General features: G+C 46.8%; 2 protein-coding genes across 6 annotated transcripts in view; one reads left to right on the forward strand and one right to left on the reverse strand.

Annotated features, from left to right (window-relative positions):
- The window catches only part of ATP6V0A1 (ATPase H+ transporting V0 subunit a1), a 60,920-nt gene that overhangs the window by 33,791 nt on the left and 11,244 nt on the right, over positions 1-15,885 (forward strand). For all 5 annotated transcript variants that reach the window (XR_009537822.1, XM_060136144.1, XM_060136141.1 and 2 more), the window contains 6 exons: positions 1,816-1,934; positions 2,483-2,699; positions 3,259-3,366; positions 8,614-8,721; positions 14,037-14,154; positions 14,448-14,619. Coding sequence is in view for 4 of the 5 variants with exons in the window: in XM_060136144.1 (XP_059992127.1) it covers positions 1,816-1,934; positions 2,483-2,699; positions 3,259-3,366; positions 8,614-8,721; positions 14,037-14,154; positions 14,448-14,619 (842 nt within the window). In the remaining variant the exon portion in view is untranslated. The remainder of the gene's footprint in view (positions 1-1,815; positions 1,935-2,482; positions 2,700-3,258; positions 3,367-8,613; positions 8,722-14,036; positions 14,155-14,447; positions 14,620-15,885) is intronic.
- Positions 6,763-7,251, reverse strand: LOC132512081 (large ribosomal subunit protein uL15-like). Its single transcript, XM_060136149.1, has one exon. It carries the CDS (start codon positions 7,249-7,251, stop codon positions 6,805-6,807), a length of 447 nt encoding a protein of 148 aa, XP_059992132.1. The 3' UTR covers positions 6,763-6,804.

Raw genomic sequence — 15,885 nt, forward strand, 5'->3', positions numbered from 1 at the left:
CCTTCCCAGTTTATTTTTGTTTAACTTAGTTTGGTTTTTATTTTTAGCAGATGTTTTAACAAAGAAAAATAGCTCTTTTCTATGGATTTTAGATTTCCATTCTTATCTTTACATACTTAGACAAAAACTTATCCCAGAATTTTATTTTTTTTCAAATACTTGGCAAGTAAAGTGTGATCAAGTCTTTTGTGTTATGTGCTTAAACAGGGGAGGCGGGGGCAGGGGAGTGTGTGGAATTTAAGCCTAAACGTTAGATTGTAAGGATTACAAAATTCCAGAGGAAAAGCAGATCATTATGGACCAGAAAGATTAAGTTTCTTGTAAAAAATGGGAATTAATCTGGCCTTTGAAAAATATTTCAGATTGTTATAGGTGAAGAGAAGTGTGTGCAAAAGCATAGACGTAGGGAGATAACAAAGTTAATTATTTTAATTGTTATAGAAATTAATGGTGCTGAAATGCTTACTATAGCTCAGAGACTGTACTGAGCCCTCAGCATGTCAGATTTATGCCCAAACAATTCTATCAGGTAGGTACTGCTATCTGTATTATACAGATGAGGAAACTAAGGCTTGGAGATATTTAATAAGATTTCATATGTGCATTTAACAGATGTTTACTGAATCCCTATTGTCTGCAAGGCATAGTGCCTGCTGGGGGAAACGCGTAATTCTAACACACAGCTCCTGCCCTCAAGTAACTTGGAATCTAATAATAATATTATCTCACATTTAGGTAGTGTTCTGTAGTTACAGAGTTTCTTTTTTCAGACATCTCATTTGGTGCTTACAGGGTAGATACTGAGTTTAAAGTGCCTGTGGGACACCCGGGTATAAAAGTCCATCAGGCAGTTGGAGTTGCAAGACTGGGGCTGCAGAGAGAAACAGCCACAAGTTGTCAGGTTAGAGGTCACCGAGGATGAGCTCTTCATGAGGAGGCCAGTTCAGAAAAAAAGATGCTGGGCTAGATGGTGGAAGATCTGGCTTATCAGGGTACAGAGTTTGCACTTTATTGTAGAGATGACAGTAGGGGTTCTGGGAGGTTTTAGCACAGGGAATGACTGCCTCGGAGTCACGATTTAGGAAACATAATCTGATGGCCAAGTGGAGGCAGAACTGTCAGGAAAATTTTACAGGCATCCAAGCCTTAGGTGACAAAGCATAAGGCAATTAATGTTTAAAAATAGATGGAAGGACAGTACCACTGGGTTTCAGTCAGCAAAATACAGATTGTGGGAGCATCTACAAGATAAACGTCCCAATTTCTTCAACAAATCTTTTGTAATGAATAAAAAAGGAGAGCTGGAGGGAGAACCTATAGAGACTTAAAAGCTTTATCAAGCAATCATTGTTATAGACCTTGTCTGGACCCCACTTTGAATAAATGAATTATTTTAAAAAGTATGGATACAATTGGGGAAATTTGAATACTAATGATTCCAGGGTATTACAGAAACATTGTTAATGCTTTGGGGTATGATAACAGTATTGTGGTCATGTTTTAAAAATGAGTTCTTACCTTTTAGAGATCCATACTGAAATATTTACAAGTAAAATGACATAGTATCTGGACTTTGCCTCAAAATAATGTGGAGGTGGGGAGTGGGTTGGGGATATGATGAACACGATTGACAAGGAGTCAGTAAATAATCGTTGAAGCTGGGCCATAGGCACATGGGAGTTTGTTATGTTATTCTCTCTGCTTATGTATATGTTTAGCATTTTCCGTAATTAAAAAAAAAACAACTATTTTTTAGAATAGGTGAATATTTGAGAACTCTTTGTAATGCCTTTTTGTTTTCTTGGGTTGTGACAGATTTGGAACATTGCTACCAATAAACTGACCTTCCTCAACTCCTTTAAGATGAAGATGTCTGTTATCCTTGGTATCATCCACATGATGTTTGGAGTCAGCCTGAGCCTTTTCAACCATACGTGAGTCACTCTGTTTCATCATAAGAATGCACTTAGTTCAGACAGTGCTTTTGCCTAAAGAAATCATAACACCTCTGAGGAGGGATTAATAACTCAGAACACTGTTCTGTGTTAAAGAAATGCTTTTATAAAAATCTCATTTGTTTGAATGAAGCTTGCTTAATATTAGTCCCTTAACAATGTACAGTCATACTCAAGATCTTTTAAAAAGCCTCGTGTAATTTTCATCAAAACGAGAGTTATGTTCTTTTCCCTTGATGTGTAACTCACATAAACTTATAAACTGTGGTCTCAGAATGTACCAGATTTTCCTATCTCTTCCTCATGAGAGATTGGTAGGGGTGGTATTGGAGCTGTTCACGGTCCAAAAGTTTGGTAGTCATAGTTAATCCTGCTTGTTTCTGTTGCCTCCAGTTCTTCTGGCTTTTGCTTCTTCAAATGATATACATAGAGTTGAGGGAGCATTAGGTAGAAAATCTAGTATACTTGGTATAGGGGTGACCCTGGGTCTGTTCACCTTTAACATTTTTTTCTCTCTTACTTTTTAGCTATTTCAAGAAGCCACTGAATATCTACTTTGGATTTATTCCGGAAATAATCTTCATGACCTCTTTGTTTGGCTACTTGGTTATCCTTATTTTTTACAAGTGGACAGCCTATGATGCTCACACATCTGAGAAAGCACCAAGTCTTCTGATCCATTTCATAAACATGTTCCTCTTTTCCTATGGGGACTCTGGTAATTCGATGCTGTATTCTGGACAGGTGCGTCAACCCAGAGGTAGACCGTCTTAGGTGGTTTTCCTAGGTCAGGAAGCCAGATGTTTCTGTGACCCTGAAAAAGCCTTAGGGACTTCCCTGGTGGTCCAGTGGTTAAGACTTTGCCTTCCAGCGCAGGGGGGTTGTGGGTTCGATGCCTGGTCGGGGAGCTAAGATCTCACATGCCTCACGGCCAAAAAACCAAAACATAAAACAGAAGCAATATTGTAACAAATTCAATAAAGACTTTAAAAATTGTCCACATCAAAAAAAAAAAAAAAAAAAGCCTTAAAAAAAATCCCCATCAGCCCACACATCCAAATCTAAATTCAGCCCATCCTCCTCCTTTGGGAGGGTGAACTGTAACTTCTGTATGCAGAAAGGGTAGAATTTATAACTCTCATCCTATGGGACAGTCCTGGGCTTTGCCACAGCATCTGCTAATTATTTTGAGGTTATTTATTCATAAATCGGCAGGAAAGTACTATTTTAGAGGGAATTTGTGCCGGAGTTGGAAACTGCACATTTGATTAATGTGATGTGCCTTGTCCTTCTTACTTTGCAGAAAGGAATTCAGTGTTTCCTGGTAGTGCTTGCGCTGCTGTGTGTCCCTTGGATGCTGCTGTTTAAACCACTGGTCCTTCGCCATCAATATTTGAGGAGGAAGCATTTGGTGGGTGTATTTCTATGGCTGAAAGTTTACTAGACTTTTTTTTAAGATCAAGGCAATTCCTCATTGGATATAATGAGTTGTGCATAACCTGTATTCTCTTAAAATGCATTTGTGTTGTATCCCAGCTTGAACACTAGACCTGCTGAAATGAAAAAAACCAAGCATGTAATTGCTGCTCAGACATCCAGATTCAGCTTTGAGTAGCCCAGGTAGTGAGAACAAGTCATAAGTTTTTACCTCCTGTTCACGCTTTGCTCATGTTGTGCTCAGCAAAATCCAGGTCTGGGCCTGTCTCGATGCAGCATCAGCCAAAGCAAGGCTGCAAGAGCTGCAGACAGGTGAACCCACTCATGTGGTTTGCCTGGGCAACCACAGGGCTGACACTGATATATTTTCTTTTAAAGTGAGACCGTGATACTTTCACCAACCAAAACATCCGGGGCGGGGAAAGATGTGGTTTAAAGCACATTGACTTTTTTTATTTTTAGAAAACAGCAGACATACTTGTGTTTACTTAATGTATGTATGTGTGCACCTGAATTACACACACACACACACACACACACACACACATACACACACACACACTTAAGATGCCAGATGTCCATTTCTGGCTATGTGATAATGCTTACTTATTATATTGCCTGGTAAAGACCAAAAGATCGTGTTGCATGACTCATGCAGCTGTTAGATTGTTACTCCTGTTGGAGAGCAGCTGAGTTACAAGACCTGCCTTCTCCCTTTTCTGACCATCTTCATCCTTCCATGTGCCCTCATTCGTCTCCCCTTTCACTCCCTCCCTCCTTTGTTTCCTTCTCCCTTCCTCTTTTCTTCCATTCACTACCAGGAAGGGGCAACCTGTGGAGGCCCCAGTCTACCCAACCCCAAGCCAACAGGGACTAGAGGCAGCAGTGGCTGCAACAGTGAGTGAATTAAAACCAACAAACCATCACGTTTTGTTTAAAGAGGTGGCAAACAGTGCAGCAGAATTCTTTTTAATTATATCAAGAGCATGGGACATGTGTGCTCTTGGGAAGTATGTCCTTGTTACTCATTGAGAGGATGACAGAAAAGATTTCCACCTCTTAGGAATAGATTCTGATATCATCTTTACCATTGGTCCACTAAGTTTCCATTCAGTATGTAAGTACAGTCCTGTCTATGGAAGCAGGGCGGTTGTTGTACCCTCTCCAAGCCCCATCATCTTAATCCAAGAGGGCAGCTCTTAGACTCATCCACTTTCATGTCTGTATTTTGTGACCATGTATTGGATGGGTTTTTTTAGCATGGAGTGAGAACATCTCTGTGATTCTTGAATTGATTTCCCTGCACTTTAAAGTTCTGCTTCAGAGTGATGCTTGGACATTTGGTCCATTTTAGCTATAACTTACTCTCTTTCCAGTGGAAGATTATATGTGTCTACTTTTTTGTGAGAGACTCAGAAGCCCTCATGTCCTCAGCTGTTCATTGAGACCTCCACCCTGCCATGTGTCTCGTGTGTACTCTGCATCTGGTGTAATAACCAAAGTCATCTTCTGTTTTGATCTTTCCTTCTTTCAGTACTAACTCGTGATTCGGTAACAGCACTTTGAATGTTAAGCATTTCAATATTTGTCCTTAAAACATCTCTTGACCAAAATCTTATAATGCACTAATATCAAATTAGCCCAATCTATTCTAGGTAATGAATATATAATATTTTTTAAATCTCACCAGTAGTGATTACTCATATACTGTTGTGTTCTAGTAGCATCATACTCCTTTAGATAAAGGAAATATTTAGATGATGACTGTTTCCTTCATTAGGTGTTCCTGATCATTTTAACTCAGAAAATTGCTATAATTATCCTTCTAGGACTACTCTAAAAAGGCTGATATTTTGGATCAGAAGATACTTAAATGTTGCTGCTTAAAATTATTTTCAAATGGGGACTTACTCTCTTCTTTCTAATGAGAGAAAAAAAAAAAACCCTTAAAGCACACACTGTCCACATATTGGCGTTCTTTCCATGTGCTCTTCATTCTGCTAGTCTTAGTTTATTTAAGATGTGATTCTGCTGCATCCGTCTTGATACTTTTAAGTCTGGCATCCTCTTTTATGATAATATCCAAGTTAAAAGTCCCTGGTCTGGAAACCTGCACATTCAGAGGGACTTCTTGGCGCACTGGTTCTTTAGCGGCCAAACATCTGTTTCTGGAGGGCAGCCCGAAGGCATCCGGATGATCATTCTACCACGGGGGTCCTAGATTCCTGACCCCAAGGGCTGAGGACATGAACACTGATCTGTTTTTGTTCTGTTCTCTGTCCTCCTGGTTGTCTGTAAGCAGTGTATCACAATTTAATATTTTCTTTTCTTCTTTCTGCTGCTGTGTGTCTCATCCCCCTTCCTGTAACTCACATCCCCTCTGTTCTGAAGGGACACTTATTCGTGTCTGGCTGGGAGGTTTAACCTGTCTGCCCCTCACTTCATCTGCTGATTGGGGGAAGCTTCAGAAATGGCTTTCTGCTTTAGGCCTTAAAGCCTAAAGCCTGCCTCCTCGACCCTGGGATCCATCCCAAGATACTCTGGAGTCCTCTCATGTCACCAGTGTGGTGCAGAAAGTGCTGCAGAAAGAGCACCTGTGTTGCACCTTTAGTCCACCTTTTGTGGGTTGTCAGGTGTAATATTTGCATGACCTGGAGGTGCCAGGCGCTTCAGTGGCTCCCAGATCTGCCTACACAGCAGAATCACCTGGTGAACTTTAAATTTGTTTCTTAGGGCATTAAGACAGAACAGACAAGTGGAGGAGAACATAAAGATTGCCTGTAATGCCATTGTCCAGACAACCCCCTACTGACATTAAAAACTAAAATCAAAGCAATAGGTGCACTTGTTAGAGATGCAGATAGTACTGACTGTGAAAGCCTCCGCATCCCCAGCCCTTCTCCCCCACCTTCTCCTCCAGAGTATTGTTAACAGGTGGGGAAGTTGGCCTTAAAAATTTTTTCTGCAGATATCAGCATATATCTATCATCTATTGATAGAAATATGTATATGTGTATGTACATATATATTTAAAACACAAATTAGCAGTTGTGTTTTAAATTGTAGCACTCTGCTGCCCCTTGATTAGGTTTTTTAAAATTTAGTGTCCTTAGAGATTGTTTCGTAGTGATACTCTTATAGTTGCCTAGCATTCCATAGAACATTCTGTTGGATGTGCTTAAATCATGTAATCATTCTCTTGTTGATGGCTCTGTTGGTTGTTCCCAGTTCTTTGCTATTCCAAATAACACAGGGAATGTCCTTGTCTTTGTATCTTGATAAAACTTCCCAGGCACAGATGTTCCCAGCAGTGGACTTGCTGTCTCAAAAGGTGCAGGCATTTTTTTGCACGTGCCTTTTCTTCTTTTTTTTTTCACTTGTCATCATTTAATGAATCTCCCACCATGTGGCTTCAAGCTACCAGGACACAAGCCCCACCCACACCCTTAATCTTCTCCTCAGCTCTTCTGCTGAAGAATTTGGCCTTCAGGATGACAGCCTGCTTTGGGAGCTTTCCCTCCCCCAGAACTTTGTAGTAACCCGATCGCACCACATCAGTGATAGGAGCAGCTCCAGTCTTGCTCTTGGCGGCATTTACCCGTGTCTGCTCACTGACCAAGGTCCACAATTTATCAAGGTTGACGCTTGGGCAGAAGCTCTGGTCCCTCTTTAAGTGGTAATGCCTCATACCAACTTTCCCAAAGTATCCTGGGTGATATTTGTCGAAGTTGATCCTGTGGTGATGCATGCCACCAGCATTACCGTGGCCTCCCGGGTGCTTCCGGTGTTTGCCGATGCGGCCGTGGCTGTGGCTCACGTGGCCCCTAAGTTTCCGGGTCTTCCTTATTCTGGATGACATTGTCGGCGGCCGAGACCAAAGAGCTGTACATGCCTTTTCCATTTTGATAGACACTCGAAATGATCATACAGTTTGTACTTGGGGAAATATTTTTTTAAATACAGATTTTCTAGGCCCCATCCCAGACCTACTAAATTTACAATTTCTGGGGGTGGTATCTGAGAATCTCTGCTTAATGAAATGCAACTTTCAAGGTGATTCTGATGCAACTGGTTCTCTGACCACTGCTAGAAGAAGAGAGAGAATCTGCCCAAACCCTGAGGGTTGATGGTCGTATGCTGTGGTCATAGATGCACGCCAGAGGTGAAGCTGCGAGGAGGGACCTTGGGGCAGTTGACCGAAGCTGCGTGCACATTCTTTGTGCTGCTGCTCAGAGGCCATTTTGCAGGAGAGCAGTCTTTGAACTCTTGCCTTGTTTGACTCCCCTGACAGAAACCACATGAAGTGGGTCTTGGAGCTGTTTCTTCAGCTCCTTTTCACTCTATGGCAGGTTAGCACTAAGTGGTATCTGTCAGACTTAACCCCAGTTCTGCCTGGTTTTCGTACCCAAAAAGTCCTTTTGCCTCAGCAAACCCAAACTTTTCCAAATCAGGTTGACTTAGAAATCCTGGTCCTAGGGACCCTGCTGAAAACTGCCTGGGGAGTGAGAGGCATCAAGCAGCCAGTCAGCCTCCGCCCACCTGCCTGTGGAAGAGCTGTGTTGACACTCCAGAATCCTCCATTGAAGGATAGGGTCAGGGTTGTTTTGGTTTGGTTTTGTTTTGTTTTAAGGCAGTATTCTCTAGCTACAAGCTAACGTACATTAAGGTTTTTTTTCTTCTGTGACCTGGGAAGTCCTTTGTTCCTGGGCAGAGACCCGGTGCGTTTCAGGGAGAGGTTGCTGGAGCTCTCGGTCTCCTGTTGAAATCTTAAAAGATTCGGTTGCAGTCACCATGTCATTTGGCTCTCCTCCCTCTTAGAAAGTCTAATCTTTAGTTCCAGAAAAACTTAGGCCATTGAACTCTTTACACATAGAGCTGCGCTTGTCAGGAGACTTTGTTCGTATTAAGCTTTTCACGCAAGCAGGACTCTCAGTCGGCGTTGGCCGAGGCAAGGTTGGTGTCTCTTGGTGCAGCAGGAACTGCCTGTTGCCTCTGATCAGGATGAGGTGCTAAATGTAGTTCGGGCTGGGCCTGGGTGGTGGTAGTTGGGATGGGAACAGTGGCTTGGTTTTACTTAGCTGTTCGATCAGTGGGTTTTGTTTTTGTTCTTAGAATATATGCTTTTCTGAGGTTTGTATGTACTAACCATCGCCCTTCCCCACGTCACAGAATGTCACATTAAAGCCCAGGCAAATTCTACTCTTTCTGTTCATCTGTGTAGGGAACTCTCAACTTTGGTGGGATCAGGGTGGGCAACGGACCGACAGAGGAGGATGCTGAGATTATTCAGCATGACCAGCTCTCCACCCATTCAGAGGACGCAGAGGAGGTAAGATCAGTGGTGCGGGCTTCCTCTCCTCCCACCTCGGGTCAGCCCTAGTCTTGTGTCCCTAAGTGGCCTCACTCCTGTCCGCTCCTTGGAACAATGAAAAGACTAATACTGAGGATCGGCTTGCTTTCTGGACCTCTTAGGGCGCTACAGCTTTTTCCAGTGGCCCCTGCTCTGAACGCCAGGTGTTGCCTGCAGAGCCCGCAGCATTTGTGTTCTGTTGCCCGGCTTCCTGAGTTCCAGGCGGCCCACAGTACCCTGCACGCAGATTTCAGTTATTGACTGCTCCCCTCGGGGCCGAGGCAGAGCCAGCCCCAGCGCCCCAGCTCTTACTGCCAGAAACCCAGGCCACTTACGGCGGCTCCTTCATCCCTTGCCCCTCCCCAGAATGGTTCCCGTTGGAACTTTAATCAGTGGGACTTTTGAATTCCTGTTCCACTAATGTGCTCTTGTTGCAGACATTTTATTGAGCCTTTTAAAAATGTCTTGTCTACTTTTTAGCCAAGTTTAGTCTAGTTTAGCCAAGCTAGACTTTTCCTTAAACCACCATTGGATTTTTTAAAATCCAATCTCCTTGCCTGACCGTTCGTACCACAAAGCCTCTGAGCTGAACTTTTGAACCTCATCTATTCAGTATATTCTTTTTAAAACAAATAGAAAAGGAGTTGAGGACCCAGGGGACTGGACTTTGCAGTCTGACTGACCGCGTCTGCTATGTGTATGACTTTAAAAATAAATTGCAAGGCTTGAGATGCCTTTTAAAAATTAAGTACCAACACTCTTGGTCCTGCTGACTTTGCTCTCCGTTTGTGCTGAGGAGGCTTGCCTCCAATGTCAGACCATTTAACATTCACAGTCCCCACGCCCCCGCCCCCAAGAAGCAATCAGTAGCCTTGTGCTCATGACTTGTGACCTTGTGTGTGGCATGGCTTCCCACTAAGTGTAAATTTGTGTTTTCAAGCCTACCGAGGATGAAGTGGTAAGAAACAAGCTGGCTTTAGCTTCATGTTTATCTGGGGCTTCTCTTCCCGTCCTTGTGATCACTCTGCTGTCCCTGCTGCATCCTGGGGCCACACATGACACCCATGTATTCTGCATCTCACTGGCCATTTCTAACCAGTTTGTGAACCCGTGTTCTGAAAAAGCTCATCTCCATTAACTGCATCTCACGTCAGTCACCTCTGTCTTTGTTTCATTGACTTTGCTGATCTAATGCCTTGAGAATGGCTTTAAAGGAGCTACAAGTAATGTCTGCACTGGCATTCTTGAAGTGACTCCCCTTGGGAGTTAAATCCCATTGGCCCCTGCCTTCCTCTCCTGTGTTGTTATGTATGGTCGCTCTGCCCCGGGAATAACTGTTTCCTCCCTGCTCCTCTGAGTGCTTATGGGAAAGCTCGCCCTTCCTCCCTGTCTGAGATGCAGCCAACCTCTTCCTGCTGCCCTCATCGGCTTGATGATGCTTGGAGTGAGAATGCTGGACGTTCGCTTGGGGTCAGCTTTACCTCCACGTGACCCAGTTGGGAGGTAGACAGTTTTCAAAAGGAGGCTTTGCCTCTCAGATGCATCCCAGAAAAAACAATCCATCTGTGTGAAAGGAGTTCATGTTATACCAGTCACACATAGAGGACAACAGAGAGTAGAAAGAAAGTTGGCTAAATATTCTGGCCACAGCCAGAGAAGAAGGCCTTCTAGCTCAGCAGTAGTTCATTTAGCAATATACACGTTTTGAATTGGGTTTTTAAAATAGGCCTTGCTGCACTGTTTGCATCTTCCCCCCAAATTTCTCTCTAAAATACCCAGACCTGTGAACCTTTCCCTTTCCTGGCTTTCCTGGTCCTCTCTAAGGGGGCAGTGGGATGTGAATGGGAAAAACCTTTGCTGTTCTGTGTGAAAGCAGACAGTTGTCAGTCTTCCAGAAGGCCGGAGAGGCTCCTTTGCTGGCATCTGGGAGCTTCTGCGTTCCTCTGGACCACTCATCTGTGCAGAGCCACAGGCTGAGCCACCTGGAAGGTCCCTGTCAGCATAGTCCTCACGTGTAGCCACGTCCCAGGGGAGTTGACATCCAAACAAGATGGACTGGAATTCAACCTCCCCAGTCTCTGGCCCCCCAGCTCCATCAGAGGTTCAGTTTCCCACAGCGTCCTAAGTAGTGAGGACATTTTATCATCGTTAGGTACATACACAGTCTAGTTCTCTACAGCCAGGTTTAGATAGCTGTCTCAGTTACCTAAATACGTCACAGGTGGAAGCAGCCGTCCCTCTCCCTGGGGCATCAACAGTCCAGCTGCAAACCAGAGCCAGGCTCGTCAGTTGTCTGGGAAATTTTTGAAGGCCGTAACCACTCAGCAGGGGTCAGTGGGACCTCTCCCCACTGTGTCATCTCTCTAGGTACATTCATCCAAGCCATCCATTCATTCACCCTCCATGTGCCAAGCACTCTGTTTAGAGCTGCAGGAACTGAGAGAAGAAAAACAAGTCCTTGCCTTCAAGGAACTCCCAAATTTAGGACACAGTCTGTGATCAAGGTGTGCCCAGGATGCTGTGGGAGCACAGGAAGAGGGCACCTGACAAACACTGGGGTGGGGGAAGGGAAGAGGAGGCCTGGAAGGGCCTCCCTAAGGAGATTATTGCTGAGGTTAGCTTGGTCAAGCCGGCGTCTCTGGAGGGAGAGAGGGAGGGAATGCGGATGCATCAGTGTGTATAGTTATCATAAAGACACAGAGGCTGCGTCATCAAGACACATTTCGGGGATAAACAAGTATTCAGCTTGGCTGGAGCTCGGAGTCAGGAGTTGAGGGACTGGTGAGAAGTGAGGCTAGAGGTTGGCGGACACCAGCCGTAGTAGAGTGTTTGGGTAAGAAGGAGCGTCAGAGGGCAGTGAAGCTGGAAGTGACACAGCGCATGCCATTGCTGAAATACCCTAGTGGCGGGTAGAGGGTGTATTGGGTGGGGGAGGGGCACAGTCTGAGAGGAGTCGGGAAAGAACTGGGAGGCCTGAAGGCATTTGCAGTGGGAGTTGGAAAGGAAGGGACCAGTATGAGCTGAAGGAAGTAAAAGCTGCAGGCCCCAGCGCCTTCATGAATGTAGGCAGTGCGAGTGAGTGAAACGTCAGGCTCGACTTCCAGGTTTGGGTGCCTGGGGCACTAGTAGTGACCCCCTGTTAGACATGGGACGAGGAGTAGAAGTAGGTCTTGGTGGGTCAGAGGAGAGCAATCGATGAGTTTAGTTTGGGTGGCGTCGAGTTTGAAGCACCTGTGCTGCAGCAGGAGGAGATGTGGCACAGCTGGTTGGAAACGGGCAACACGGAAATAGAGGTGTCCATTTGTAAGCCCCTCCCGGCGTGGCCACTGAAGGCCTGCGTGGCAGTGCTACAGGAGAGACGTTAAGGGCTGAGGCAGGAACTCCAGCACTTAAGGAGGAACCAAGAAGGAGGCTGAGAAGGAGCATCCAGAGGTAGGAGGAGAACCAAGAGGAGGTGAGCCTTCTCAACAGGGACCAGGACAGGGCGGTAGTGGCGGACACCGCAGAGGCTCAGGTCACAGGGTGTCTGTGAGACCTCCCGGCTGGGAGGTAAGGGGAGTGCGCGGAGGCGTGCGGAGCCGAGAGGGCGCAGTTGGTGAGGGGCAGGCGCGGTGCGGCAGCGGGGAGGTGGTAGAGAGTTAGACGGGGCGTCTGCGGTGGTTCCGGGTCAGTCGTAGCGGACTCACATGGGGCAGTGACAGACCTCTAAGCGCTTGCCTGGGTTTCTCGCTTAATTCTCACCCCACTTAATATCTCCCCCCACTACGTAGATAAGAAAACTTACCCAAGGTTGCAAAGCAGGAAGTTGGGAATGGAGGAGAGGAAAAAGCTAGAGCAGTGCCTGGAAGGGAAGCTGTTCATGGGAGAAACTCAAGGTGGAATAAAAATGCTGCAAGGGGCTGGTTCTGAGGGAGCCCCGCACTCGCTTCTTTCTCAGAGCTCTTAGTTAAAGCCCTGCGCTCCTTGGAGCTGGGGGCCTGTCCTTCCTCAGAACGTGGGCTTTGGTGCGACGGCGAGCAGTGGTGGCAAAGAGCTCTTAACGGCACGTTGAGGTTCTGGTGACTGTGATTACCCTAGTTTTCAGGGTAACTAGGAGACTTGGAAGAGCCTGTTTCAGAAGAAAAGCCCAGAAGTACTCTGGGTGTAGATAGTCAAAGGTGAGGGAAAATGAGGCAGAAGCCCAGAGATGGCGAGTTGGAGCTGGCCCCTCTCCCCACTGGCCATGCCTGTGAGGCCTGGGCCCTTAGCGCCTTACCAGCCAGCCCTCCTCTCCTGGCCCCATGTGATTTCTCAAGACAGTTCTTTCTGGTATCTTTTGGGGATGAAGTCATGTGAGTCTGCAAAGAAACTGGTGAAAAATAGACTCTGACCTGTGGGCAGGGCAAGCTGGGGAGGCCCACTGGGCAGTGGCCCTGTGCTCCTGGAGTCTGGTCTGGACCATGTGGGGAGGGGCGGGGAGGCCCCAGGGAGGGGAATGGCCCACCTCCTGGCCTTCAGTGGCTGTGGCCCCACCCAGGAGAGTGAGGCCCGGAAGCGTGCCTGCGGCTTCTCTAGCAGCCTGGCTTGGAGCAGCCCTAACAGGGAGCTCCCGGAAGCTCGCTCCAGCCCCTCTGCTTTACGTTGCAGATAATTTCTGATGTTGAGACAAAAACTGGAAGAAAGGGAGCGTGAGGAAAACAGAAGCAACAATACACGTTCTGTTTAGTCTTCATCATGTGTCCAAGTAGGAATTTGTAAAACTTTTGCTAAAACGTCCCTGTGTGATCTTTTCAGAAGTCTCAAAAGTAAAAGGAGGTTATCTTGCCGCCAGTGTGTTGTGAAAATAAGAAGTGGCTGCAGAGATGTAGTCTCCAGGCGGTTTCCAGCCTGGTGGCCTGTCCCCTGACGTACGACCCGGGGAAGAGCCCTTCCTGCCCTCCTGGCTCATTCAGAGGAGGGTGCTCCGCTCTCAGGCACCGTGAGGTGGAGGTCAGCCAGAGCAGGTGCTCCCAGACCGCTCTTACCTCGACAGGCAGCCACTCCGGAGCTGACAGCCTAGTGGGGAGAAAAAGCAGATGTGTTGAGAAGAGTCTCATTAAGATGTAGTTCATTAAAATGTGATGTATTGAGGGGCATGGGGTGTCCCAGTCGGGGGCTCAGCCAGGCAGGATTTCTGGGGACGGCACGGCTGAAATCCCCACCAGGAGTTCAGCACCGGGGGCTCCAGGCCCATGAAGCCGTTCGTGCCAGCGCTCAGAGCCCTGCACACGCCCCTCCCAGCCTTATATCTTCTCTCTGGTTTCCTCCCGTGACAGTTTGATTTTGGGGACACCATGGTCCACCAGGCCATCCACACCATTGAGTACTGCCTGGGCTGCATCTCCAACACCGCCTCCTACCTGCGGCTCTGGGCCCTCAGCCTCGCTCATGCACGTGAGTGTATTTCTCTCAGGTCAAAAACCATGTTTCTCCCCTTCTCCGGGCACTCCCTCAGGTGGGGGCTTAAAGAGAGTGGAAATTATGTAAAGCCTCTGGAATTATTGACTCCTGAATCCAGAGAATGATGTACAGGTGGGAGGATCAGTGCTTTTGCCAGGTTAGCTGGTAAGGTCGCAGAAAGCCGGGGGCAAGGAAGACTGCGATTGAGGGATGGCAGAGCAAAACGCAAGGCCTGCAGCACCCCTGGCCCAGCTGAACCGGATGTCATGTCTCTCCCCGTTCCGCAGAGCTGTCTGAGGTGCTTTGGACCATGGTGATCCACATCGGCCTAAGCGTGAAGAGCTTGGCGGGAAGTTTGGCGCTGTTCTTCATCTTCGCCGCCTTCGCCACCCTGACTGTGGCCATCCTCCTGATCATGGAGGGCCTCTCAGCCTTCCTCCACGCACTGCGGTTACACTGGTGAGGGGCAGCGCGGGGCCGAGGGTGGGGACGTGTCCTTAGCTGCACCGAGGGCAGTTTTACTCCTGTCCAGAATGCAGAGACACTAGGAAGTATCTTTCACATCCTCATACCCGAGGACGTACTTGGTAGTGAGCCTCAGGAAATGTGCACAGAAGAGCACAGCTCACTTCCACAGCTGCCAGGGAGGGTTCTCTGGTGGGTGTTGCCACAGTTGCGCTCCCTGTCGTCAGCCTTCTTCAGTGCTCTTGATTATGGCTTAAAAGGTCTGCTGGGGTTTTTGTTTGCTTGGAGGGTTTTCCGCACTGGCATATAACTCTCTCCTGTCTTCAGAGCAATGAAAGCAGCTCTGGAATAGATTCTACGTCCAGGAAAGTGCTAGAGCACACTGTGCCCTCATTTCGTCCCCCTTATTCTGTCATCGTGCCGGTGTCTTTGGGTAGGACCCCTGGCAGCTTTGTGGGAGTAGGAGGATTCTTGACTCCATAGCACGCTAGCTCAGTACACGGAAGCAGCTTCTTCTGAAGGGCAGGTTTTGGATTTGTTAGTTTTCTTTAATGTCGTTTTTGGCTCTTAATGGCTCTGCATGGAGATAGCTCAGTCCCAGGGAGTGGGAGATCTGGGGTCTGGTCTGGACTGTGACTCCATGACCTCAAAGTAAGGTTGCCAGGTTTAGCAAATAAAATTACAGAGCACTCAGTTACATTTGGATTTCAGATAAACAGGGAATATTTTTTTACTGTATTTCCCGAATGTCCATGGGACATACTTATACTAAAAACTGGGCATCCCATACTTTATCTGGCTACCCTACCTCAAACCCTACATCTTCGCGTCTCCATTTCCCCCTTCACATTATGATTCTCCCTGTCTTTTGTGGTCCAGTGGCTCTGGAAGCTCTAGACCCTCTCCTCAGAGAAACACCCCCCTCAATGTGTGCACACACAGTTTTACCAGTTTAGGGGCTCACAAACTCACTGACCCTACCGTAGGACTCCCTAGACGAGATGATCTGTGGCGTTAATGACCTCAAGGTCAGAAGAGGGCCGTGACTGTCTTCTCTCCATCACTTCTGGAAACCTGAAGAAAACCAAAATCTGAACCTGAGAAACCTCTTCCCCACTCCCTTTATCTTTGATTTTTCTCCTGGCTTGGTTACAGCTGAGCCTGCTCAAAGATTCCGCCGTTTGTTGTTCTAAATTACAGAGGGGAACATGAGGTATGTAAGGGTGAGCCGTGGCCGGGACTTACTCTTCCCTCAAAAGC

This window comes from Lagenorhynchus albirostris, chromosome 20 (genome assembly GCF_949774975.1).
Source record: "Lagenorhynchus albirostris chromosome 20, mLagAlb1.1, whole genome shotgun sequence".
NCBI classification, from domain to species: Eukaryota; Metazoa; Chordata; class Mammalia; order Artiodactyla; family Delphinidae; genus Lagenorhynchus; species Lagenorhynchus albirostris.